Source organism: Tiliqua scincoides, chromosome 3 (assembly GCF_035046505.1).
Source record: "Tiliqua scincoides isolate rTilSci1 chromosome 3, rTilSci1.hap2, whole genome shotgun sequence".
Lineage (NCBI taxonomy): Eukaryota > Metazoa > Chordata > Lepidosauria > Squamata > Scincidae > Tiliqua > Tiliqua scincoides.
This window is the reverse complement of record NC_089823.1, coordinates 17,771,047-17,798,321: the sequence shown is the minus strand read 5'-3', so window position 1 is coordinate 17,798,321 and position 27,275 is coordinate 17,771,047. Positions and strand designations below refer to the sequence as shown.

The window sequence follows — 27,275 nt, the reverse complement described above, 5'->3', positions numbered from 1 at the left end:
GCCCCGAGGTAAGGGAACAAATGTTCCTATACCTGGAGGAGGCCTCCTAGACTGTCTCCACAACACAGGAAGCAGCGCATAACCCATAGGCGCAGCGGCACTGACACTGGAAAGCTGGATAGAATTGAGCCCTTAATTGTGAAGTGTGAAGATGCCCTGAGAGAAAAGCTATTACATAACAATGCCAGCCAGGCCCTTCCAGCTTTGCAACAGTTTGTTAGGCTGTGGATTTTCAGACAAAAGACTTTCAACAGAAACCTTTTATACAGATCATCAGTGTGACACCTTGTGCAATTGTAACCGCACCATGTACTGTCAATTATGAACAAGTCACCTGCTCTCTAGCCATGAGAGCAGTGAGCTGAGAATGTTGCAATGGATCTCAATGGCAAACAAATATTGGGCAAGTGAAAAAAGGTAGGGTTGTACAATAGACTTCTTGGCTGCATTTTGAGAAGCCAACTTCCCTATATCCTGTGGTTTTAGCAGATGAAAGAAAAGATGGGATGGAGGGGAAACAAAATGCCTCCTGCTCTGGTATGACATCAGCGGAAATGTCAACAACCAAAAAAATAGAAATCATTTAATGCTTCCTCCTGATTACTTTGGAATTGTGACACTTGGAGGAAAAAAAATGCAAAAATATGTGCAGACATGCAGGTGAATGCGATTAAGTGAGTCACCTGGATTTTTCACATCACAATATATAAGCCCACTGTCTTGGGCTTCGAGACATCAAAGGCCAAAGATTTTATCCTCGCAAGACAGATAACTTTCACCATGAGGCACATTGTGTTCCTCTGCGCCGTGATCTTGCTGCCCTGCAGCCTTGCCTTGCCTTTGCCTCTCCCGCTGATCTCCAGACCTGCACTTTCAAGGCTCGAGGATCTGAAATTCATAACGGTATGTATGGAGCCATCAAAATGGGATCTGTTATGCTGGATAGCTGGATAGCAGCTGTCCCCTGAGCAAAGAGGAGCCTTTTAGAGTCGTGATCCATTTCCATTTAGTAGGAAGAGGATCACCACTGTCCCTATTTACTCCAGCATAGTATCTATCTATCTATCTATCTATCTAATTTATTTATTTATTTATTTATTTATTTATTTATTTATTTTGCTCTGTGAACTGCTTTGTGAACTTTTTGGGTTGCATATGCTGGTATATAATTATTTGCTGTAGTAGTAGCAGCAGCAACAACAACAACAACAATGGACACAATCCTAACCCACTTTCCAGCACCAACATAAGGGCAATGCAGCACTGAGGTAAGGGAACAAACATTTCCTTACTTTGAGGAGGCCCCCATGAGTGACACCCAACTGCAGGATGCAGCACATGTCCCATTGGCACTGCTATGCCAGTGCTGGAAAGTGGGTTAGGATTTGGGCCAATGTGTCTCAGACTGCATGTTCATCATTGTGCATTGTGTGTACATAAGGTGCTTTGAGTCCTCCAAAGATAACTATATACATGCTAAACTTGTTGAAACTCAGTTTTTTCCAAGAGCCACTTTTCATTCAGTTCTTACAAATGCATAATTCAGGTTTTAATGTACCGTACGGGGGTGGTGGTGGTGTATCCGTGGATCCTGTACCCATGGATTCATTTATGCAGATCGGGTCTGCTAGCAGAAGTGTGAAGGAGAGAAAAATGGTGGGCTAGAGCATCACAGAAGCCGCCACATCACCAGGTAAGGGGGACAGCCGGTGACATGCTACCTCAGGCACCAAGAGGTCTTGAGTCAGTTTTGGGTGCATGTATGTGCCACAGCAGGAACATAACCCTAAGTAACCAGCATCCAAAAACAAAAGACACCATATATAACTCATATAATGAATCAACTATTTCTTTAGTCAGGTAACAGACCTAGACGTTACTGTCATACCTTACACGATTGTTGCATGAGGAGGTGATTGAGGTTGTGTATCCAAATCCCTTTAAATACGCTGTGTAAATTATGTGTTATTGCTATTTAGGTTGACTTCTAAGTCAGGTTGAATTTAAGTACAACATGCTATCCCCCAGAGCATTTTGGATCGCGGCAGGAGACTGATGGCCTTCCAAAGCTCTTCTATTCTAACTTGACCGTTCTGCTTCCATTAATCCTGTCTTTTCTTTAAGGAATGTATATGTTGTTTAAATATTTGTTTATAAGCTGCCTTTATATTATTACTATGATTAATACTATTAAACTGGAAACAAGTGAAAAGAATATAGAAGAAAAGAATATTTTCACTTTTTAAAAAATTGTTTCTGGAAACTAATAAAAGTACTTTTATGAGTATATCTCTATCTGTGAAATGTTGGAAAATTTGCTCATAAACATGCTGTCTTTTTTTCCCCCACCATCCCCTTCTTTATTCAGGCTTATCTTGACAGGTTTTTTCCAGTTGTGGATAAAGTCATCAAGCATACCCTGGAAGAACGAATCAAGGCAATGCAGAAATTCTTCCATTTGAAAGTAACAGGAAAAATAGATGTAGAAACTATCGAGGTCATGGACCAGCCTAGATGTGGAGTCCCTGATGTCTTGGAATACAGTACGTTTCAAGGATCACCAAGATGGCGTAAAAACTTGTTGACTTACAGGTTAGTTGTGTTTCTTTTAGATGAGGGTGGGCCAACTTCCAGCTTTGGCCCTGTACCTTTAACAGTTGTATAGAAGAGGGAATGTCAGCAGGTTCAGCTTGTCATCTCACAGATAACAAACTGCACCTGCTGAAATTCTCTCTCCCACACAATTGTGAAAGGTCCAGGATCCCTAAAGTTGAAAGTTCGCCAACCCCTCTTTTAGATAATTGCCAGTGGCGTCACTAGGGTTTGCACCACCCAGTATGGGAGGCCAGCGCATCACTCCCCCCTGATGGATCTCCTCCCATGCAGTGGGCAGGGCAATATCACAGGTGGTGGGCATGGTGATGCACCATTGTCCCAACCCCCCGCTGGTTTTTGGCTATTACTTTTGATAGAATAGAGATGTTTCAACGCGGTTTGTTTCACTGCATTCTGCATGAAATTACATATCACATGATATATAATATTATTCAAAAATATCAAAATTTTAAAATTTTTTGTGTTCCCCCCTTGTGCATATCACCTGGTACAGCTGCACCCCCCGCCAGCAACGCCACTGCTAGCTGCTAATAAAATGGCAGCTCCTAAATGTGATATATATTATATTTGTTGTTCAAAGGATTAATAACTACACCCCTGACATGTCTAAAGACAAGGTGGACAGAGCCATAGAGAAGGCCTTGCAGGTGTGGAGCGATGTGACTCCCTTGCAGTTCAGGAAAACAACTGGACCTGCTGATATTGAAATTCTTTTCGCCTCCGGGGGTAAGCCTGTCTAGCTGGTTTGGTTATGCTCATTGATTTTCATATTTCTCTCTCACACCTGTTAGGAGAGTCGGACACAGGCAATTAAAATATTCCTACCTATTAAAAACCTGCTTCAAATGTATTAAATCTTGGATTAAATATACCCTTTGGAAAATGCTTAAGATTTGGCATTGGAGGAAGAGTGCATCAGAGTTAAATCACCAGCACTGATTACGCCAGGCAGCTCTATCCTACTTGGGCTTATCCTGAAAGATCTCACCATCCGGCTGCGTTAAGTCCTGGAGTGATGACACAAAAGTTGGCACAAAACACACAAAACACAAATCTGTTGTGTTGTAGGCCATGATCACGAAAGCAATTGATAACTACTGACCCTCCTCGTCCCTTACTGCTGCCAATAAGTCAGTGGGTCAGAACAGGGGAGGATCGTGGGCAGTTCAAGAGGGAGGGGGTGGATGTTGGGGGCAGGGTTTAATGCACAGATCAAGTTGGGTGGTCTGTACTTTTAACATCTATAATTCCTCAAGGAGCTAAATACCTGGTCCCCCAAAAAAGGCCCATGCAGAGAAGATGGATTGAGACTTGTTGCTACTGTGTATGTCAGGGGTGCCCAATCCCTGGCCCTGGGGCCACTTGCGGCCCTCGAGGCCTCTCAATGCGGCCCCCAGGAAGCCCCCAGTTTCCAATGAGCCTCTGGCCCTCTGGAGATTTGTTGGAACCCGCACTGGCCCGACGCAACTGCTCTCAGCTTGAGGGTGACTGTTTGACCTCTGTGAGCTGTGGGTTGAGGGCTCCCTCCACTGCTTGTTGTTTCATGTCTGTGATGCAGTAGTGGCAGCAAAGGACAGGCCAGCCTTGCTTTGTGCAAGGTCTTTTATAGGCCTTGAGTTATTGCAAGACCTTCATTCAATCATATAAGTTCATCTTTAATATATTCATTTATGTAAATCTGTGTAAATTATTCAAATCTTAAATGTAAATTAATTCTTTTTTTTTTGCTGGCCCCCAACACAGTGTCAGAGAGATGATGTGGCCCTCCTGCCAAAAACTTTGGACACCCCTGGTGTATGTAATAAGAACAAGCTGTTCACTTCAAGATGCTGAACACAACATTCGTAAAGATGGGACCCTTGTGCACCATTAATATCTGTATTTTCCTTTCCAGCCCATGGTGATTATGCTGCTTTTGATGGAAGAGGTGGAACTCTGGCCCATGCTTTTCCCCCTGGATCTGACATAGGAGGAGATGCCCACTTTGATGAGGATGAGACCTGGTCAGAAACAAACAGAGGTAAATCTACTCTATAAAAAACACCTGGTCACCTTTCTTTCTGATTTACAGTTCTGCCATGTATTCATTTTATTAGGCATTAACAGTAGTACATGGGCATGCAAACCACAATATATTTTGATGGCAGTCCTGGGGGAGGGTTGGGGAGGAAAAAGCCTCAGGCATCACACCTGTGGGCCCTGTGGAAGTGGCACCATTCCGCGGGCCAGCAAATCCCCATGCTGCATGCCCAGGTGCTCCAAAAGCCTTCTGAGGACTCTTAAACAGTACTTCCGGTTTTCATCGAAAAACTGGAAGTACTGTTTACCAGTACTGGAGGCCTCCGAAGACTTCTAGAGTACTTGGGAACATCACGCAAAGCTCCAAACAGCTGGATAAGTATCTTCTGGGAGGAGCAGTGTGTTGCAGTTCTGTGTCTGGGGCAGCACACGGACTGCAACTGTTATGTTTTCCCAAACTGTGCAGTATTTTACATACTACTGTTTGTGAAAGAAAAATGCTGAACCAACCATGCCTTACTAGGACAGACAAGCATATGTGGGAAGAATGTAATGCAAAGATAGGTATATTTCTGCAACCATCAGTTGCAGATGGTGCAGCTGTTTCCAATGGAGTGGCTAAATATAGCTAACCTTGGAACCCTTCCTCTGTGATTCATATACATATAAGGTGAATCATGCTCCATAGAGTAAATGAGAGAAATAACCTGATCCTATTTCTTGGACCAGATGAACTGCATTCTAGAGTGGTAAAAGAATCATCCTAGTGTGGGAAAGGAACTTGTGGTTGTACTTGCACAGCCTCTGACAATTATCTTTGAGAAATCTTGAAAGCCAGGGGAGGTGCCACTAGACTTGAAGTGGGCTAACGAAGGGGGAAAAGGAAGACCCAGGAAATTACAGACCAGTCAGTCCGACTTTAATACTGAGGAAGTTATTAAAACAAATTATAAAATATACCGTCTGCACATATCTGGGTAACAACTCAGTATTTAATAACAGCCAACATATCAAAAATAAATCTGGCCAGACAAATCTCATCTCCTGTTTTGATCGGGTTACTAGCTCACTGCACAGTTGGGGATGCTCTGGATGTAATTTATCTTGACTTCAGGAAAGCATTTTACGAGGTTCCTCACAACACTGGGCAGCCCAATTCAGCACAAATTCCCATGCAGTGGTGCAGCAGCGCGAGCACAGCCAGCACTGTATCCTGAGCAAGAATTTCAGCCGCTGGATGTCTCCTCAGGGCAGGGGGACATTCTTTAAAGAGAGGAGATTCCAGTTGGACATCAGGAAGAAATTTTTGAAAATAAGGGTGGTTCGGCAGTAGAACAGGTTGCTCAGGGAGATGGTGGATTCTCCCTCATTGGAGACCTTCAAGTAGAGGTTCAACAGGCGGCTGCTGGAGGTGCTCTAGGAGATTTCCTGCTACAGGCAGGGGTTGGACTGGATGACCTGATTAGTGACTTCCAACTCTTTGATTTGATCCAGAATTTTCAGAAGTCCTATTGATTGCAATGGAACTGACATCCTAGCAAGTGGCTTAGGACTTTAATGTTTGGAACTGCAGGTCACCTCTTCAGAAATAAATGACAGACCTATTGATCCATTAGTATTGTAGTCCACCATGCAAGTTAAATCCACACCAAAGGAGGGAAATGCAAGATTCCATATGTTCATTTTTGTTATGTTACTAATATTAATTACCCATTTCCACCTTATGCCCATTTATGCACAACACTCTGCTTAAAGCTTTTTCTTCTTCTTCTTTTGTGTTCCAGAAATCAATCTCTTCCTTGTTGCTGCACATGAATTTGGTCATTCCTTAGGACTGGGTCATTCAAATGTTCGTGGTGCTTTGATGTACCCTACCTATTCCTATGAGAACCCAAGGAACTTCTACCTTCCAAAGGATGATAGGCAAGGAATTCAGCGATTATATGGTAATTTCACTAGGAAAAGTTATTTTCTTATGATAAATTAGGTGGGTGGGTGGGTGGGTGTGTGTGTGTGTGTGTGAAATTAGCACGAACTGCATAGCAATATTATATTGAAAGATTTTTATAAAGAAGCAGTAAAGTGACCTTAAAAAAACTGCTAAGACAAAACAATTTTTTGTAAGCCCCTAGCTGCCAATGGGTCTCCCCAAACCTATGCCAGCTATTTAGCTGGTATATGTCCAAGGAACCTTAGGGAGTGTATCAAACTGAGAAAAGGGAGATAGGACCATGGTGTGCACCTTGGCCACTGAGATTCTTCCCCTCCCACCCCTGCCACCACCTTACCCACCTTGGCACGGGCTGGATGAGCCACTGAGAACCACATGAGGCATCCAGCCATTTGTGCTGGCAGTTCTACTGTGGCATGACAGTGTCACAGCTTTTACAACAGTGGTCCAAGACTTCGAGCAGTGGATCATGAAATCTACTGCCATAGGCACTCAATAAGATTGGGTTGTTAAGCTAACCAACAGTTCAGTCTTATCTAATGCTGGCTCAGCGAGGCCACTGGATTCACACTATAACCTGTGCTGGAACTGAGCAGGCAGGAAGTCTCCTGGGGTAAGGGAACATTTGTTTCCTTATCCCGTATTGAGCCCCAGCCTGCTCAGTGGGGCTACTCAGGTCCGCACAAGATAAATCGCTGGCATGTAACCAAGTAGTTGAGTGTAGGGCTGATAGGCCCAAGACAGGAGATAGAATATGACAGAGGCCTCCTCCACTGTGCCTGGCCCCTCTCAGGCCTGAACTGCCCACTACCTGTCCTCCTCCTTCCCCAAAACACCCCTTCCCGCCTCCCTGTTGTCCGGTGCAGTACTCACCTGCCCAAAGGCTGCCAGGCGAGATATGGCACCTGCGGGATGGTGCTGGCCTTCCTGCTGGTGCCACTTACTCCCCACACTTTATGCCACTTTCACAACACCCAGCATCGCTGCTTGCCCAGCATAGCATTGGGAAGCCCATCAGATACATGAAGTATATCTTTGGTTGGCTGACACATGCTCATGATCTCACAGAGGAAAACTGTAAACAATTCCAAGAAATGAACTGCTTAGAGTTTTCCTCTAAATTCACCCTGCTCAGTCACAGCTGGGGATAGTCAGGGTGCCTACACAACACAAGAAAGGTTAAAACACTTAGGTTTTGCATTGAAGACATTCTTGCCAGAAATGATTTCTGTGAGCATTTTCTCATTTCTTTCTAAACTGCAATTTTAGTTTACATTTGTCCCTCTTTCTCGCATACAGGGAAAAGGACCAACTGAACAACCTCACGGAATATTCCAGAAGAAATAAAATAGCCCTATTGTGTACTTATATTCATTACCAAAAAAAGTATGCTTTTTAAAATAAAAACAGCAAAATAAATAAAGCAAAACAGCAATAATTTATGGAATTGGAAATGGTGAAGTGAAATGATACACACAAAATTGAAGATTAACCTCTATAAAATGACTAATTCGAAGGAGAACAGGAGCTACTTCACAAAGGTTATTTTAAAACATTATCTCAAAGATAGAGGTTGCTGGGCAGGTTAAGATCCCCAGTAAGCTGAGAGGCTTCCTTCTGTGGCACCCCATTCTTTGCCAGCCTGTAACTTACCTGAATAGGCAGAGATGGAGTAGTCTTTGAGTGTCGTCTCACTATCAAAATTACAATTTTTCTAATGACATCTCATTCCTGTGCCTGCTCAGGAACACATAGGAATGGACCCACATGTGTATGCAGACAAGCGCATTAAGAGATCTTTGTCCATTGGTCATGGTGCGCTTAGAGGGAATTATATATGCGTGAGATGAACAAGAGAGGAAACCAGAGGATGCAAATCACAATAAGCAGTTTCTTCAGGGTTTCTTCACAAAAATAGGTGAGGACATGGTCTACCTGACAGCAAGTTGCACCAGAGGCACAGGAAGTCTGCCCCAAACCCTTACCTCCAAGCAGGGTGGCGATGGTGGTAGTAACACCCTGGTCCCTTTAGGCTTTTTTTTTTCTTCCCTCACATATACTATTTAAGTGAAGTCATAAGGGCCAAATCTGATGTTTCTCACAGGTCATTCTTTCATATTTAGAATTGTGGGTTCCCTCCAGTGCTTTGCCTAGAGCAGTGTTTCTCAGGTCAGATGCCATCACCACATCCTGTGGCAAGGAGTTCCACAGACCGACCACACGCTGAGTAAAGAAATATTTTCTTTTGTCTGTACTAACTCTCCCAACACTCAATTTTAGTGGATGTCCCCTGGTTCTGGTGTTATGTGAGAGTGTAAAGAGCATCTCCCTATCCACTCTGTCCATCCCCTGCATAATTTTGTATGTCTCAATCATGTGTGTGTGTCCCCCGCGCCTCTTTTCTAGGCTGAAGAGGCCCAAACGCCGTAGCCTTTCCTCATAAGGAAGGTGCCCCAGTCCAGTAATCATCTTAGTCGCTGTCTTTTGCACCTTTTCCATTTCCACTATGTCTTTTTTGAGATGCGGCGACCAGAACTGGACACAATACTCCAGGCGTGGACTTACCATCGATTTGTACAACGGCATTATAATATTAGCCATTTTGTTCTCAATACCTTTTCTCATGATCCCAAGCATAGAATTGGCCTTCTTCACTGCCGCCGCACATTCTGTCCATCAAGATGTTCAATGGTCCAGTTTTACGATGCAATGAAACCACAGCTCCATGAATGACAGCAAGTAATTTCGAGAAGTGATCGCCATGACAAAGTGACAGTCACACTGAAAGGACAAATTCTGGAACTACCAGTACTCAGGTTCTCGGGGCATTCAGTAGACTACAAAGAAAACCCGTAGATAGATGCTAGTGGAAATGGGTGAGGTTAATAGGAAATATACCTGAACGCAGTGGCATCACTAGGGTTCATGTCACCTGGTGTGGGATGCCAGCACATCACCCCTATGAAGGACCTCCTCCCAGGTAGTAGGCGGGGCAAAGCCCTGGGTGGTGGGCGTGGTGATGCACCATTGCCCCAGCCTGCTGGGTTTGGGCTATAACTTTTGATAGAATAGAGATATTTCAACAGGGTTTTGTTTCATTGCATTCTGCATGAAATTACACATTGATTGGTATATAACATGATGGTATTATTCAAAAATAGCAAACTTTTAAAAATTTTGGCCAATAGTGGTGTCACCGCCATGTCCAGCCCATACACCCCTTGCACCCCATAGCAACGCCACTGCCCAAAGCAGGGGAAAACCAAGACATTCAAGAATTATAAAGGAAGGTTGAGAAGCACTGAAGGTTTGCTCAAGGAAGGAGGCCAAGGGTAATCTAAGAAAGGCAAGGATGACTGAATACTGTCAGGAGTGAGTGATGTTGAATGTGCAAGTTCTGAGCACATTTTTTGAAGCCAACTTCTGTTCTCTGGCAGCAGGGCTGGGATAGAAAAAAAGCTAAATATAGTGATCCTGCCGTAGGAGGCAGGGAACCACTTTCCTTACAGTCATCCACATTCATCAACACCCAAGTATAGAGTTCGCGTACATATACTGACAGGAGCAACCTCCTTCGCATACACCATAAGCCAGCTCAGAAACATTCAGTGATGGTTTGATTCTCCCCAGCAGTGACACAGAAAGTTAACTACAGTGGCTGTTGCCAGAGTCTGCCTAAAATGGATCTAGGGGCTGGAATGTTGGGTTTTGATAAGATGAATTTTTCTCTGGATTTGAAGTGAAACTTCCATGGGAGTCCAGCTTTTCTTCTTTCTGCCGCCATTGTTTTGGTATTTGACAGGGCCATTCCAGATGGCAAGGCCCATGAGAATGGGGTACAGGGGGTAATGTGTATCCAGGCCCAGGGTTAAAAAGGGGGCCCAGGTGACAAGGAAGGGGCTCCAGAAATGTCCTGGGATCTTACATTTCCCTATCTCACCCAGATTCACTGCCCACATGGGATGCTGAAGTTGCCACGGTGGGCATGCAGCAGAAGCTGCTGCCGCAAGTCATATCTGCTGGGCTGAAGAATGCATGCATGACATTCCTTAACACAGTGTCAAAGCTGGGAGGAAACTGGCCGGCTACAGTAGCTCTTTGCATTGTGGATCTGCTAATCATGAAGGAGTGTATAGGAGCTCAGAGACACAGCTTGGGGCTATGTTTTGGTACACACAAGACACTTTCCATTCTAGTGTGAGTCTAAATAATGATGATGCTAATTTTCTGCAATTATTCTCTATATTTAAAAGATTTTAAAGAGACTTAGGAGTGTGTTTGCTTTTCTGTATTACTATATCTAGCCGATGACACCAGGTAGACAAGGGCACCACATTGGGAAGCCCAATAGACTTGGGCTCCAAAGACTATTCTGGCTATTGCCACTCTCCCTCCCCCCCCCCCGCTCCATTTTGCTTGCTCCCCATTGGGAAGGGACCCAAAGAAATTTTGAACTCCCTGATAAAACTTATCTCAGCCCTGACAGTGTATTCCAAGCATCAAGAATCCTTTCTTTCAATAATCAGGTAGAAAGCAGAGTTTACTATCATTCGCTCAGGAACTTACTCCATATCTCAGTCATCAAAGCTTTTTGGGACTAATAGCCCCATGGGAAAAGGTTGGAAGAGTAATCACATCTTCTGAGCAAAGCAAGTCCACAGCCCTCCTCCCTGCAGCTGGGATAATTCAATTCTCAGAACAACTTGCTGTGTACCTAGCCCATAATATACCAGATGAGAATCTCTTTTCTCTTTTGAGTGAGCCATTAACTTATTGTACTGGAGATGTTATTTAGTGTTCTGTGATGCAAAGGTAGGAACTAGCTAATACGAAAACAAGCAGTGAAAAAAAATCACTTTTTTTATTAAGATTTAATAAAAGACTGTCCATTTTTACCCAGTGTAGGTTTGTCCATTTTATCCGGCACCACTGTGGCTAACACTGATAGAAGGCCAACATGAGAAGCAATAAGGCTGTGTGACATCACAACTGCTAACCTTGTAGGAATAAAGACTCTGGAGGAATATGATGCTGAAAGTGTCTGCTCAGATATGTGCTGAACTGATTCCTGGTCAAATGGGAACAAATTATCTTCTATAGTACCTCCATGCCTTTCTTGAATTGGATCAGATGAGTCGATGTAATCATATGGGTGTGGGTCTCATAGGCGTGTTCTACATTTTCTCTTGCCTGTCTCGGTCCTTTCCAAGGTGGTTAGGGTGGAAGCAGCCAAAGACTGCTCAGACTGCCATCCTTGATGTTGCCCAGCTGGAGAAATGGTGGCCACCCTATCAGAATGTTGTATTGCAGGCAAGGGAGTGTTGGGGCACGTAAGGCAAGAATAGGGAAGACTTGCAGGGCTGGCTTTGTTTGCCTCTGTCCAAGAAAAGTGCCAGTCTAAACGGACACAAACTCCTCCCCACAACTGCAGCAAGAACTCCATGAAAACAGTTGCATTTATTGCTTCTCTTTTCTACCTTGCTTTTTTTGTTTTGAAATAGTTGAAAATGTTGATTTGTATACTTTCAAATCAACTTTCTCACTTTCATTTCCTCCCCATTCCACTCTTCTATCTCTGACTCAGGTTACAAACAGATCCGAGTTTTTTTTATCATTCTTCTGATCTCTGCCTGTTTTCCTTCCTTCCTTCAGGTTCTACTCTCATCCTCCCTTGCACAGTTTTTAGCCATCTACCTCAGTTTTATTTCTTCCTTTCTACTTCCCACCATCTCTTTCATATTCCTTCTCTATTCCACGATCACCCTTTTCTGCCACTTGGCCCTTTTATTCCCTTTCTCCTTTCCAAAATTCTCCCTAAATTCACCACCATCATTCTCTTTTATTTCTCTCTTCACATTTTGGTGAACTGACTTTGACCACACTGAGGCCCAAATCCTAACCCATTTTCCAGCACTGGCATAGCTGTGCCAATGGAACGTGTTCTACGTCCTGCTGTTGGGTGGCACTCACGGAGGCCTCCTCAAGCTAAGGGAATGTTTGTTCCCTTATCTCAGAGCTGCATTGCCCTTATGTTGGGTTAGGATTGCGCCCTGACCTATCTTCTTTCAACATTTTCTTTCTTGCCTTACCAGGCTCAATATGCCACCACATTCCTGTGTTTTATTCCTTTTTTCTATACCACAAAGCTCTTCTCCCTCCCCCCATACAATTAGGCTCAAGCAGTCCATATAGCTCTCTTTTATTACTATCTTCCTTCTTACAGTATCAGGCTCAATCTGGGGCCACATGGCTCTATTTTCTTCCTTTTTTTCCTGTCTTTCAGTATCAGGCTTAATTTTGCCACTACCTACCTGTGTCTTATTCCCCTTGTGTTATCAGGATCAAAGTGACCACACTGAAGTATCTTTTCTTCTCTCTATTCTTTTTACATCATCAGTCTCTATTTGGCCACTAATTACACAGGCCAACACACATTTTGCTTCCTTAAACGTTACACCAACTCCTGGGTATATTTGGAGTGCTGATTCCAAAAATGGCATCCGTTTTGCTCTATCACGTCTAGTTTGGGAGACATGGCATAGCTTGTTTAGTGAATGGCTCAAGCAGCTTCCTCATGAGGAAGCCTACACCATTGCTTCCTCATGAGGAAGCTGCTTGAACCATTCACTGATGAGGCTATACTGTATCTCCAAAACTAGATGTGATAGGGCAAAACGGATGCCATTTTTTGAATCGGCACCCCAAATTCATATCAAAGCACCATAAAGTTTGGGAAAAACTATTCTGACCCTCAATTTTGTAGGCCCATGTTATCTCTCCTTTAAGCTTCTTTATCTTTCCCACCAGTTAGCTCCCTTTTATTCCTTGTTTTCTTTCTTTCATTATTGGGCCACTTCTTACCTGGTCTCATTCCCCCTTTTCCCTTCCCACTGAGCTTTCCTTATTCCAAAGTTTTTTCCTGAGGTTATCAGGCTCTCTTTTCCCACACTTAGCTCTCTTTTATTCCTCCTTCTCTTTCTTCCCTTATCAGGATCAATTACACCAACACTTACCTGTGTTTCATTTCTTTCTTACCTACTCAGTTCTTCCTCATTCCATGCTACTTGCCTATTTTATGAGGCTCCATTTCTCCACATTTATGTCTCTTTTATCCCTTCTCTACTTTTTGTCATTATGAGGCTCTATTTGGCCACCACTTTGCTCTCCCTTTTTTGTTTTTGTTTCCCCTCTCCTACATTATCAGGCTCAAGTACTCCACAGAAAGCCCTTTTTTATTGCCACACTTTCCATACCTTTCCTGCCCTTGTTATAGCCTCAAATTAGCCACATTTACTGTAATGGTCTTTTATTCCTCATTTTCTTTCTTACCTACTGAGCTCTCTCTCATTCTCTGCTTTTTCCCCATGTTATGAGGCTCCATTTCTCCATACGTCTCTTTTGTTAGAACATAAGAACATAAGAACAGCCCCACTGGATCAGGCCATAGGCCCATCTAGTCCAGCTTCCTGTATCTCACAGCGGCCCACCAAATGCCCCAAATACTTGTTGCTTCTTTTTATATTATGAAGCTCTATTTGGTCACCACTTAGCTCTCCCTTTTTCCCTCCCCACTGAGCATTCATTATCCCTTCTTTTTTCATACTTTACCTGGTTCAGATTGGCCAAGTCTTAGCTCTCTTCCTTCTTTTCTTTCTTACATTACCAGACTGAATTTGGCCAGCTTTGCTTTCTGTTATTGCTCCTGATATTATCAGGGTCAGTTGGACCAACACTTACCTGTCATTCCTTTTTTCATTATCACCTTATTCCAACATATCTTCCCTACATTATCAGGTTCAATTTGGACACAATGAGCTCTGTAGTATTCCTTATTTTATTTCTTACATGTGCAGTTCTGTGTGGCCACACTTAGCTCTTTTGTATTCCTTCTTTTCTCTTTGCTGTCTGTGGCCACTTCTTACCTGTCTCTTTCTTACCTGTCTCTTTCCAACTGAGCACTCCCTCTTACCTCCTCCATTACCCTATGTTATCAGGCTCAGAACCCAAACCTGTGGGTTGTGAGCGTAGCACTGGGGCTGCAGTGCCAGCCCTGGGTGTTGTAGAAATACTATATAGCACTTTTCGGCATGCAGCAAGTTAAGTGTCACAGGCAGGAAGGCCTGCACCATCCCATGAGTGCCACATCCTATGCGGCAGATTCGAGTAGCCCCACTGAGCAGGCTGGGGCGCTACATAGGGTAATGGAACAAATGTTCCCTTACCCCAAAGAGACCTTTATTCTTTCTTTTCTCTGTTTATCAGGTTCCACCTGGTCCCTACTAACTTGTATTTTATGACTTTTTTCTTTCCCTTCAAGCTCTCATTTATTCTCCCTTTCCCCCTACGTTTTTAGGCTCAAGAATGCAACACAAAATTCTATTTTCTTCCTTCTTTTCTTTCTTACATTATGTGACTATAGTTGGTCATCACTTAATGCTCTCTTATCCCCGCTCTTTTCTTACATTAGAAGGCTTTATGTGGCCACTACTTACCTGAGTCTTATTCCCGTTTTTCTGGGATGAGAAGGTCCAGCATGGCTTGAGTCAAGCTGAGTCTAGAGTCACCATCTCCCTGCGACTTGACCTGAAAATGAGTCATAATGGGGGCAGCCATTCATTCAAATAAGGTTTCTTCCGCCCAGATAACAATGGAACCATGCCATGTGGTAGAAACCATAATCACTATGAACTGCCTCCCCTGCCTCGTCCCCCTCCCTGGGCTTCTGAAGCCAATTATAAGGCTCCCTCCCTCAGCCAAAGAAAATGCCAAACCTCTCAATGAGCATCCAATGATTATCCATTCCTTCATTCCTATCAGACAGCCCACTTCTGCCCCCCCCACTTGGCTGCAAAAAGAAACATTAACCCTTCCCTACCTCCCACCTGGAACCACCCTGCTGCTCACCTGATCAGAATGATGGCCTCAAGAGGTTTTTCATGCCATGAAAACAGTAAGCAAGCACACCCAGACACAGGCAGACCTGAGACTGCATGCATGGAGATGAGTTAAGAGGGTTCCTGACTCAAGTGTTTTTCCAAATCTTCCAAGCATGTGACCGACGAGTTACCGAGTCAATGAGTCAACGAAAAACATGCATTTTCACGACTTTAATCTGAGTCGAGTTCCCAACCCTGCCTTTTTCCCCTTTCCTCTAAGCTCTCCCTTATTCCAACTTTTCCCCCCTACATTATCAGGTTCAACATGGCCACACTTAGCTCTCCTTCCTCCTTTTATTTATTACATTATCAAGTTCAGTTTTGCTACACTTCTTTTTATTCTTTCATTTATTTTTATATTATGAGGCATTATTTGCCCACCACTTAGCTCTCCCTTATTCCTTTTCTTTCTTTCCTACTGTGCCCTCTCTTATTCCTCCCCCCCCATTCTATCAGGCTCAACTTTGCCACTACTTACCTGTCAGCCCAATCCTACTCAAGGTTGGTGCAGTGGGGCCACCAGGTCTATGCTGTAGCCAGTGGTGGATTAGAGTAGGGGGGAAGAACATTTGTTCCCTTGCCCTGTGTAGCATCCCAGGCTGCTCAATGGGGTATTCGAAGCTGTGGCAGCTTGGCACAGAACTTAGCTATTTAGCTGGCACAGAACTGAATATTCCCATGTTGGGCTTTCAGGCCCAGGAGGGGAGTTAGGATGCGGCAGAGGCCTACTCCACCACCCCACTCCTGTTCCTAAACCACCCCCTGCCCGCCCTACCCTGCCCAGGAACACCCCCTCCCTGCCTCCAGAATGCCTTTTCACCACCCTCCTCCACCTGTCTGCTGCCTGGCACAAGGGTCGGGCAGGATGCAGCACCACTTACTTTCTGGGTGTCAGAAAGTGCTTTACAGCACTTTTATAATACTGCCCAATCAGAAGACTGGACTCAGAGGATGTAATCCTAACCACACTTTCCTGAGTAAGCCCCATAGAACAAAATAGGCCTTACTTCTGAGTAGACCTGGTTAGGCTTGTGCCCTGAGTTTTTCTTTGTTTTGTTACCTGGCTCAATAGGGCCACCACTTACTTATATCCTATTGCAGCCATTTTCAACCTTTTTCAGCTCATGGCACACTGACAAGGCACTAAAGTTGTCAAGGCACGCTACTACTTTTTAATGACATTATTATGTTACAATTAATTTAATTAATATAACTCAGGGCACAAGCCTAACCAGGTCTACTCAGAAGTAAGTCCTATTTGTTCAATGGGGCTTACTCTCAGGAAAGTGTGGTTAGGATGGCAGCCTTAGATCATTACATGACAATGAAAGAAATTCCCCAGAAGCTTGGAGAGGGAGGTGTATGTGGTTTCTGGACAGGTTTTGAGGCAGGTCTGTTCAAACTGTTGTGCTCTGATATGCCAGGAAGTGGCAAAGAGATGAGACTGAGCACACTGGAGAAATAGAAATGTGCTGTGAGGGACAGTGAGGAGAAGTGGCTGAAACAAGTGCAGGATTCACTGGGTGGGGGGCGGGAGAGAGAAAGAAAGGGAATGGGAGACACCTTCTGAACTTTGGAGGGTGGTGAAGAGGGAGGGGAGGGGCAGAAAGAGAGGGGTTAACTGCAGTTATGATGGGGGATGTGTGTGCAGGAGGGGGGGAGGTGGGGGGGAAGAAAAGCATCACTTGCCTGCTCATTTATTCAAGAAAGAATGCAACCAAGCCTCTGTACGTCTACTCAGAAGTAAGCCCCATTACAGTCAATGGGGCTTACTCCTAGGTAAGTGTGGATAGGATTGTGGCCCAGTGCCCTTCCTGCCAAAGCCTTGCCAGGGGAGGCAATGCAGGCAGGGTCGCTTTGGGGCATTGCAGACAAGGAAAAGGGTCTCTCCAGGATCCATGCCAGCCAGCTGCTTCTGGTTCCTACCTGCTTCCACCTTCAGGCTCGCTCTCGCTCTCACTCCCTCCTTCCTCTCGCTGCTTGCCCTCACTTCCGCCCGCTGGGAGCTCTTCCAGGCTTCTCCAGCTGCCTGGCTGGCTGCAGAATCAGCGTGTGGGGCAGGCACCGGCAACAGCAGGAGCATTCAAGTCCCTGCGCGGCTGCCCCTTTCTCTCCTGCTGAGGTTCCAAGCCGCCACTTCTCCCCCCTGCGCAGCTGCTGCTGCTGCCACCGCCTGACTCCTTGGACCCGCGGCACACCTGAGGCAGCCTCACGGCACACCAGTGTGCTGCATCACAGCGGTTGAAAACTGCTGTCCTATTGCTTTTTCCCTTTGAGCTCTCCCTTATTCCTTTCTGTTCGAAATCAGACTGACTTTGGCCACACTGAGCTCCCTTTTGTTCCATGTTCTCTTCGTTACATTATGAGACTGTAAATATTCACTTCATATTTGGGTCTTTTTCTTCCACCCACTGAGCTCTCCCTTATGTCACCTTTTTTTCCCCCAAGTTAACAGGCTTAATTTGGCCAAACTTAGTTTTCTTTTGTACTTTTCTTTCTTACATCATGAGGCCTAAGTGGCCAATACTTACCTGTGCCTTATTCCTTTTCTTTCCTACCACTGAGCTCTATTACTCTTCCCCACCCCCATGTTATCATGCTCAATTTGGCCACACACTCCCTTTTATTCCACTTTTTCTTCCTTACTAATGTAAGGCTCATTTCACCACCACTTACCTGTCTTACAGACCAATCCTGAGCTGCCCAGGGCACGCAGCAGTGACGACACCAAAAATGGCTGCCACTGCATCCTATGCGCTTCTAGCAGCCATAGGCAGCACCTCGGGAGAAGGTGGACTTTTGTCCCCTTCCGCCAGGTAAGCACAGTAGCCCCGCAATGGGGCTACCCGATTCACCGGCAACCAAAAGGTTGGTGGTGAATCAAGTGCCTCCGTGTTGGTAAGCCTGAAGCAGAGGCTTTGGATCTGGTGGAGCATCACTCTGCCTCCCTCCTCCCCACTCCCTTCCCCCCGCACACCTCCTTCCCACCCTCTGCCCACCTCCTGGAACACCTCCTCCCCACCCTCCGTCCGCCCTCCACTCCCCCCTCCCCAGAACAGCGCCTCCCCATCTCCCCCCATGCCCCTGCTAAACTCTCCACTGCTTGGCAGTCTGTGCGACAGTCGAGCAGCGGAGGTTGGGCACCTGCCCAGTAATAGCCCAGCGCTGGCCAGTGCTAGGCTACCACCTGTGCTCACCTGCTGGTAGGACTCGCAAACATGCCTTATGGCATGTTTGCATCAGTATGCGCCGGCAGTGAGCCGGCGCCGGAGGCCAGGATTGGGCTCTTATTCCTTTTTATTAATTCCCAACAGTGACTTCTCCCTTATTTCTCCTCCTTTTAGCCCTACTCTATGTACATTAGTTCAATTTGGCAACCAATTAACTCACCCTAACTTCTTCTTTCCTATACTATCTGCCTCTGTTTGGCCACCACTGACCTGTGCCTTAGTCCTTGTTTTCCTTTCCCACTGAGCTCTCCATTATTACTCCTTTATTCACACAACATTATCAAGGGCAAGCTGGCCACACTTGGTTGCCAACCTTCAGTCTGGAAAGACTATGGTATAAGCCTACAGCACCTGGTATTCCCAGGCAGTCTCCCATCCAAGTACTAACCAGGCCACACTTAGCCCACTCTTATTCCTTCTTTTCTTTCTTACCCTATCACACTATTTGGCCATACTTGGTTCCTTATATTCCATCTTTTCTTTCTTAGGTTATCTTAGGCCATCACTTACCTTTCACGTATTCCTTTTCTTTCCCACATTTTCCACATGTTATAAGGATCAATTTTGCCACACAACTCTTTTATTGCTTTTCTTTTTTACATTATGAGGCTATATTTGGCTACTATTTATCTGTGTCCTGTGACATTTTTTTCCCTTTCCAACTGATCTCTTAAATATCTCTACTTTCTTACATTTTTCAGTTCAATGTGGCCTGTACATACTGGTGTATTATTACTGTTTTTTGGAGGGGGGTATGTTATATGACTCAATTTGGCCACTACTTAGATCTCTTGTATTCCATCTTTTCTATCTTAAAATTATCAGGTTATATTTTAATTATTAGTATTTTATGTTGTTAAGAGCCTATGTTATGTTTGCCCATGGGGCAAAAAGGCGGGATATAAATTAAATAATGATGATGATGATGATGATGATGATGATGATGATAGGATGCTGTGATGGGTCGTATGCATGTTCAGTTGTATACTATGAATGAATTGTTATTTTTATGCTGGTCGGTGACCGTAATAAAACTGAACTGAACAGGTTATATTTGGCCACTACATACATGATTCCTTTTTTCCTTTCCCATTCAGCAGTAATGAACTTACCCTGCGCCACTTCCAGGGCAAAGATCTGTGATGCTGCCCCCCATACTTACCCAGCACGATGAAGCCTCACGCAACTCCAGGATCAACTGGAGAATTGTTCTGAGGTTTCCCCGTCGCCTTAAACAGTACTTCCGGCAAGCTGGAAATACTTTTTCTGATTGCATCAGGAGCCTTGGAAGGCTTTCCGCATGGTCCTGGAATCACACGACGCTCAGTGCCTAGGGCATTTTTCCCATTTGCCCCGCCCCAGGTCCACCGCAGCCACTCAGCCCCCCCCCCAAGCATAGCTCTATTTTATTTGTTCTTTTCTATCATATGTTATCAGGCTCCACTTAGTAACTACTTACCTCTGACTTTTTTCCTTTCGCACTGAGTTCTCACTTATTCCCCCCTTCCCCCTTACCTTACCAGCTTGAAATACTCCACACAACACTTTCTTTTATTTCTGCTTCTCCTTCTTTCATTATCAGGCTCTGTGTGGCCACTGCTTACCTGTGTCTTATTCCTGTTTTTCCCTTCCCAGTAATCCCTCCCTTGTTCCACACTTCTCCCCCCCTCCGCCGCCAATGGTGTCCAACTCAGTTTGGACACACTTAGCTCCCTCTGATTCCTTCTTTTCATTATCAGTCTCTTACACTATTAGGCTTTACTTGTTCACTACAGATGGACCCTCGTTATCCGCAAGGGTTCCGTTCCTGGACCTCTTGTAGATATTGAATTCTGCATGAAAACAAGTCGTGAATTTAGGGCACCGCTAAGCTCCAAGCTTTCTGGCCAAGCCTTTCAGCCAAAAACCAGAAGTGTCCTTCTAGGACCTCCGGAGGCCATTCCGAGGCCCATGGACGCTGTGCGCAGCCTCCACAGGCCTCAGAAGATCCTCTGGAGGCGACTGGAACAGAGTCCAGTCACCTCTAGAGGTTTCAGGTTGGACCAAAACAGGAGAGAACCCACACTGAGCCAAATCCACATATCCAAAATCTGTGGCACAACTTCTATTTGCCTGTGTTTTCCTCTCTCTTTCTGTTAGCTCACCTTTGTCCCTTCTTTTCCTTTTTACATTATCAGGCTCAACGTCTCTTTCTTTTTTTTGCCCCTTTCCTTCTTCAATTTTGGTTTCGCTTCCCACTGCTTTCATTCCTCCCCCCAACACACTTTCCTTCTTTAGTCCTCTTACAACTTACTGCCACCTACCTTCCTTTTATTCTTTCTCACACATTTTCACAGTCCTTAACTGAACCTCTTCACCCCAGCACAGTGTCTTTACTAGTGGCTGATCGCTGGTGTTCTTCTATATCTCTTTAGATTGTGAGCCCTTTTGGGACAGGGAGCCATTTAGGGTGCAATCCAAACTGTTCGTTATTTGACTTTGTCTGTAAACTGCTTTGTGAACTTTTTATTGAAAAGCAGTTTATAAATACTTTTAATCATCATCATCATCATCACCCCCATGGGAGACTGCCGTGTAGTGGTGGTGAGGCTTGCATGCTTCAGTGAGGCAAGGGGCTAAGCTGGACAGGGCCACCCAAACCAGACAAGCCTCTGATGAAAAGTCAGACTAACATCCCAATCCTGAACTGTCCAGCATGCGGGGCTGCCGTGGTGTCAAAAATAGCTGCTGCAGTATCCTGGGTGTTCTGGGCAGTCGGAGAAAGTTCTTTGTCCCCTTCCCCCAAGTAAGGGAAGGAATCCCACAATGGGGCTACCTGACTCTGCAGCAGCTCTTCAGCTCGCAGAGAATCAAGAAGCCCATCCCCCTTCCAACCCCTCCCTCTCTCACCACACCTTCCCCCTGCCCACCCCGGAACACCTTCCTGCCTCCCCCTACGTGCCAACTTACCTCTCCGCCACCATGCACTTCACACAGCTGCCGGCGCTGTCCCAGCATGGGTTTGCACTCCAGCGCTGGGCGAGCTCCAGCACTGGGCTGGCGGTAATGCCCACCAGCATGCCTTATGGCATATTTACAACAGTGTACGCCAGTGATGAACCACTGCACACTGCTCTGGCTGTCCTAAATGTGTCCCAAACTCATTCCTAGTATTGTTCAAAAAACGAATACAGAGTCTATACCGGCTCGGTTATCAACCGAGTCAGCAAGGGCCACACCAAGGAAGAACTGCAGAAGTACTGGAAATAGTCAAACAGTCAATAACCTAACCTACCTGACTGTGCAAAAATTTCTTCATCATCATAACAATGATAACAATAATAATATTCAAGTTGGCCACATATTGCCTCTATATCAATCCTGCTTCAGTTCCCTATCATCTGCCTCCCTCTTATTCCTTCTTGTGCTTATGTAGTTGAAATATTTCTACTAGAGCCTGGCAGCCACAAAGGGGCCAGCAAGGTGCCTTTCAGCAGATATTAAACAAAAGAGCAGTATTTTTGTTCATTTTTCTGATGATCAAGGTTTCCTACCATCAATTCACCTCCTATCCCCGGCTTCCTTTCCTTTCCTTTACATAGCTTCAGTTTCCCACCATCTGCCTTTCTTTTCTGTTTTATTTTGTCTTTCCTTCTTTTTTCCATCCTGCCTGAATTTTCCACTTTCTACCTCATCTTTATTTTTTCTTCCTTTCTTTCTTGCAAGTTTTTGACATGCCCTCTTTCTTTCTCTTTCTTCTGCTTTTATTCCCACAGCCCTACATGTTTTATTGTCCATCTATCTTTTTCTTTCTGCCACTGTGTTCTGTTTTGCCCTTTCTGAATTTTTCCCTGTTTTTTAGTCGTCCTCTAGTTCATGTGCAGTACAATTGTATCTTGTGCTGGAACAGGGAGGCCAGGAGGCCCGCGCTGTATCCAGCACAAGATAGGGCCCCAAAGTGGCTCAGCCACTAAGGGGGAATAAGGGGAAACTCTCCCCCTTACTCCCGGGTAAGCCACTGAAGCCCCTATGGCTCTCCTCAGACTTGTGCCACCTCCTGAGGTGGCAGAAGTTCGAGGAGAGCGGAGCAGCTTGAAGCCACTCTGCATTGCTCGGTGAATGGGGTTGGGATCCAGCAAAACAGCTGAATTCCAGCCCCACCTTCCACTCCCCACCCACCTGCCCCTGGGACTGCTCTCTGCCCACCCTCCCCCTGCCCTGGAACACCCTCCCGCCTCTTCCTCCCCACCCTCCCCAGACCTCTGCGTCAGCTGAGCTTGGCCAATGCAACCTATCTGGAGCAAGCCGGCACGGAGGCTGGATGCAGCCTCTGTGTTCCACCATGCGCTGGCGCAGGTGTTCCCAAGGAGGCACAAACATGCTTTATGGCACGTTTGCACCCCTCCCAGTCTGGCACTAGCGACTTGTGAGGTTAGGATTGCACATTTAATGCTCTTTTTTTGTTCCCCTTACTTTTGGGGTGAAGTTGGTTTCTTGGGCAGAGGGAGAACAACATCTAAGCTTGCCATAGCCAGGCTGTGGGAATTTCCAATTCTTCCTAGATTTAAGAAAATCCTCATTTCCCACTTGCTAGTCGGCGGACTTAAAGTCTTCATATTACTCCAGCTGTGACATCTGAGGTATGGCAGTCAGGTTCTGGATATTGGCTCATATATGCTTCTTCTTGTTCATCAATATCTTTATATGTAATTTGGGGAGAAGAGAATTGAAGAGGCTTGTGCTTTTCTAAAATTTGATTTAGGAAAGGAGCTAGGAGGATGGGTCACCAGACAAGTGAAGGAGGCTGGGCGATGCTGGGTTCGAGGGGTTGTGCTGGGGTTCCCGGAGCAAATGACAATGGCTACTTCCGTACTTGCCTCCTGGCCTTCTCAGAAAGGGCCACATTTGTTCTATGGCATAGTTGGGATTTTGGGAGACAGTGACTTGGGGCGTGGGTACCTGGACCCAATTGTACATGACCTTGATCATTTTATTGGCCCTTACATATTGGTATCTTTCTCCCCTATAAATACCATATGGCCTGAGGACAATCCAGATAAATGTTGCAGTGAAAGGCAAGGGAGGTTTGAAGCCTAACTTCTGTTGCATTTTCAGTCAGGGCCTCCCTATGCATGCTCCATGTCCTGGGGAAAAACGTTTCTATTGGCTTCAATGGGTATATGGCATGCATAGAACCCCCTGGTTTGGATCCAGATAATGGCTGTAAGAAAGGGCTAAAGGTGGGCAGTCCCCTCCACAGTCCCAGACGTGATCAAAAGACTAGAAGGTGGGGTGAACCCTTCTCTTTGAATATCTTAATAACCTGTGTCCAGGGATTTCCGTTTTAGGTCTTGAAATCTTCTGCTCTTTTTCTCTGTTCAAGCTATTCTTCATGGACCTGGGGACTGTACTTAGGGCCACTCAGCAGTGCAAGGCAAGAGATGCGGCGTGATGGTCTTCCAGCTTCCTTAATTTACTCGCCAAGACAGAGAGCCCCAGAGGAGCATAGCGGATGATTCTGCTGACGACGAGCTGTTGAAGGGCAATCTTCCCTGGGGAAACTTTCTCCATCTCTGCTTGAAATGAAAGAAGTATTTGCCACAGTTGTGATCCTGGCCCCTTTGCTGTCGCCCCCTCAGGCCAAAATAATTTCCAATTTTTTCAAACATACTAGAAGTGACTTTTTTGGTCAAAAACCAGAAGTGACCTCTGGAGGCCTCCGTAGGCCTACTGGGGACTAGGAAGGCTGCGCTCTAAGGCCCTTTAAAAAGGCCTTAAAGTTTTTGTTGTTTTTTTAAAGATGGCAGGGGGGAGAGAGTAATGGCACTGCCCCCTGCAATGTGGCACTCCAGGGCATTTGCACCACCGACCCCCCCCCCAAAGGTATACGCCAGATTTGCTGCATCTTCTCCACAGTATGCTTACCTTGTCAGTTTCCACAAGGTGTTCTGCATTGGGGCCTGCTCCAGCCAGCCCTGTAGCAGGATGCTGAATGTTCCAAAAAGGAAGCCATCATATGGCCACTTTCCTTAGCCTTTTCCTTCTCTGTCTGGGGCACACAACACCACCTGGCCAGAAGGAGTATTTGTCGCAGTGCTGGTGAGAGTCGTCCTGACTAAGGTCACCCTCAGGTCTTGAGAGGACAGGAAGGTGCATCTTTAGAATCAGTCAGAACCATGCTCTGTTCCCATTTCAGGAAAGGCTCTACTTTGCTGACTGGGTGGAAGAAAAAAAGGGGACATTGTGGGAAGAGGGATAGTGATCCAGGCACTTGTACATCTGGCAGTGAGCAGGGGACTGTGAAACCCCACCTGTAGGACAGCTACTCTTCAGTAGAGATCTTTGGCTCCAAACACATGGTCAGATCAGCAGTGAAGCTTCATCCATAGCTGAGGACTCCCTGGTGAAAATGAAATGGGAACAAAGTTGAATTTTTAGATGCTTAGGGGTAAGGGAAATTAAGTGCTCCTCTCTTGTCCCTCTGAAAACCAACATTTCCCAATTATTTTCACTACTACTACTACTACTACTACTACTACTACTACTACTACTACTACTAAAATTGTTAAACTGCCTGTACAGAGGCCAGAGCAATGAGCCTTCCCTTCTCATGGGATACTAGCTTCAAACCCTCATCTTCCTTTCAGGTACATTCCTGATTTGGATAAAGCACATTTAACTGAAATGCCACAAAATCTCCTATGCTCTCTCCTCCAAAGAAAACTGAGTGACAGCAGATTTGCCACTGAATCTTCTCATTGCTCAAGAAACTGGGGAGCCCATCATGGTGCAGAAGCCTCTTTCACCACCACCATGCCTCACCTGGTGGGATTCTGAAGGTGCCCACAAAGGAAGAGGTCAAATGCCTTGAAGCATTTAATTTGGTCCCAAGCATCACTTTTCAGATAACTCTCCCCTGGCTGGGAAGAGACAACTTCCTAAGATTGCTTGAAGGGAGATTCAGAACATAGAAACCATTAAGGAATCTTTCTTAGATCTTTCAATATGTCATCATCGTTCAGTTAGTACAGACAGGAGGAAAAGAATGAGATACCTGCCAAAAGGCACCCTGTCTCCTGATCATCACAGCCAACATTATTATTAATTCTCTATGATAACAAATAAGAATCACTAATACTCTCTTCATCCCTCTCTCTCACTAACTAAATCTCTTTATAATAGAAAAGATAAAAATTAGGGTAAATTAGGGTAAGCCAAGAAAGACTTGGTCTTTCTGATCTGGTGAGAGTATTGTTCTGACCAACTGACAGTTGAACCAAGGGTCTATGATGTCAGAGTATGATGTCATAAGAGGGCCATCACACTACCAGGAAACACCTGCAGAATCAGAACAAAGTGGCTCCATTAGTCTAGCACCTTGTTCTGCACAATGACCAGTCAAAGGCCTCTGGGGATCTCAGAAACAAGGTGTCAAGGCAATAGCAAGTAATATTCAGAGGCCTTTGAACTGAGAGGTTCTGTATGGCATTCATGATTAGTAGCCATTGATAGGCCTCCATGAAATTGTCTCCTCCCCTTTTAAAGTTATCAAACTAGTAACCATCACCACTTTTCATAGCAGCAAATTTCAGAAGTTGAGTTTGTTTCTTGCCTTTTATTTATTTTATCTGTTTCATTGCCTTGTATACTGACCTTCAGTACAAATCATCAGGACAGTTGGCAACACTCGAAAATACAAGGTACTTCCCCAACAATAAAGTTTGGGGACATAATGAAATCTTTGGCTGGTGCCAAAAAGACATTACACGTTGTGTGATTAACTCCTGTCTTCTGAATCAACGGCCATCAATTTCATTGGGTCACCCAGAATTATGAGAGCTGGAGGAAAACTCTAGCCACTTTCTCCTTAGCATGTGTCATGAATCTCTGTGTTTCCCTGGGGTCCCCACCTCGTTTCTGTGCCTTTTTATCTGTTTCCCCGTATGTGGGGCAAATTTAACTCACCAGCAACTTCTGTGCATTCAGCTACTGGGAGCACCACAGGTAGATTTTGTCCCTTTGTTCTGTAAGTGCCGTAATCTCCTTCTCTTCTGTTTGGGTCCGACTTCCTGCCAGGGACAGAGATGTGCCAGTTAGTTGGTTCACAAAGATAGAACACACAGTCCACTTTCTCTTTCTGCCCTGTGAGTGCTGTTCTCCGAGACCCACAAAATGGGCTCTTGGCAACTGGAATGAAGACCACTCAGTTCCTGGTGGGCTTGCAAGTTTTAAGTTTTGGCTATCATGATGTCACCAGTTTACCCAATTAGTGGAAAGGGACAGAATGTGTCTACTCCATGGGCGGCAGACAGGTATCTAGGTAATCCCTTTCCACTAATTGGTTAGCTGGTGACATCGTGATAACCAAATCTTCAAACTTGCAAGCCCACCAGGAACTGGAATGAAGGTGCCCAAGAACCCACTCTGTAGGTCTCAGAGAGAAGCACTCACTCACAGGGCAGCAAAAGAAAATGGGCTGGGAGTTCCAACTTTCACATAATTACGACAGGGAATGCAGAGATCCGTCAGGCTGATTCATTTCAA

At 45.3% G+C, this 27,275-nt stretch overlaps 1 protein-coding gene across 1 annotated transcript; it reads left to right on the top strand.

Moving 5' to 3' along the window:
• Positions 1 to 780: 780 nt before the first annotated feature.
• Positions 781 to 6,622, top strand: LOC136644049 (macrophage metalloelastase-like). Its single transcript, XM_066619544.1, has 5 exons — positions 781 to 903; positions 2,369 to 2,592; positions 3,197 to 3,342; positions 4,511 to 4,636; positions 6,420 to 6,622. Exons 1-5 carry the CDS (start codon positions 781 to 783, stop codon positions 6,620 to 6,622), a joined length of 822 nt encoding a protein of 273 aa, XP_066475641.1.
• Positions 6,623 to 27,275: the final 20,653 nt, after the last annotated feature.

Coding starts and splice junctions, on each gene's coding strand:
- LOC136644049 (XM_066619544.1), top strand. CDS start 781: ATGAGGCACATTGTGTTCCTCTGCGCCGTGATCTTGCTGCCCTGCAGC. Junction 3,343..4,510: donor AATTCTTTTCGCCTCCGGGG/GTAAGCCTGTCT, acceptor TTTCCTTTCCAG/CCCATGGTGATTATGCTGCT. Junction 4,637..6,419: donor CTGGTCAGAAACAAACAGAG/GTAAATCTACTC, acceptor TTTGTGTTCCAG/AAATCAATCTCTTCCTTGTT.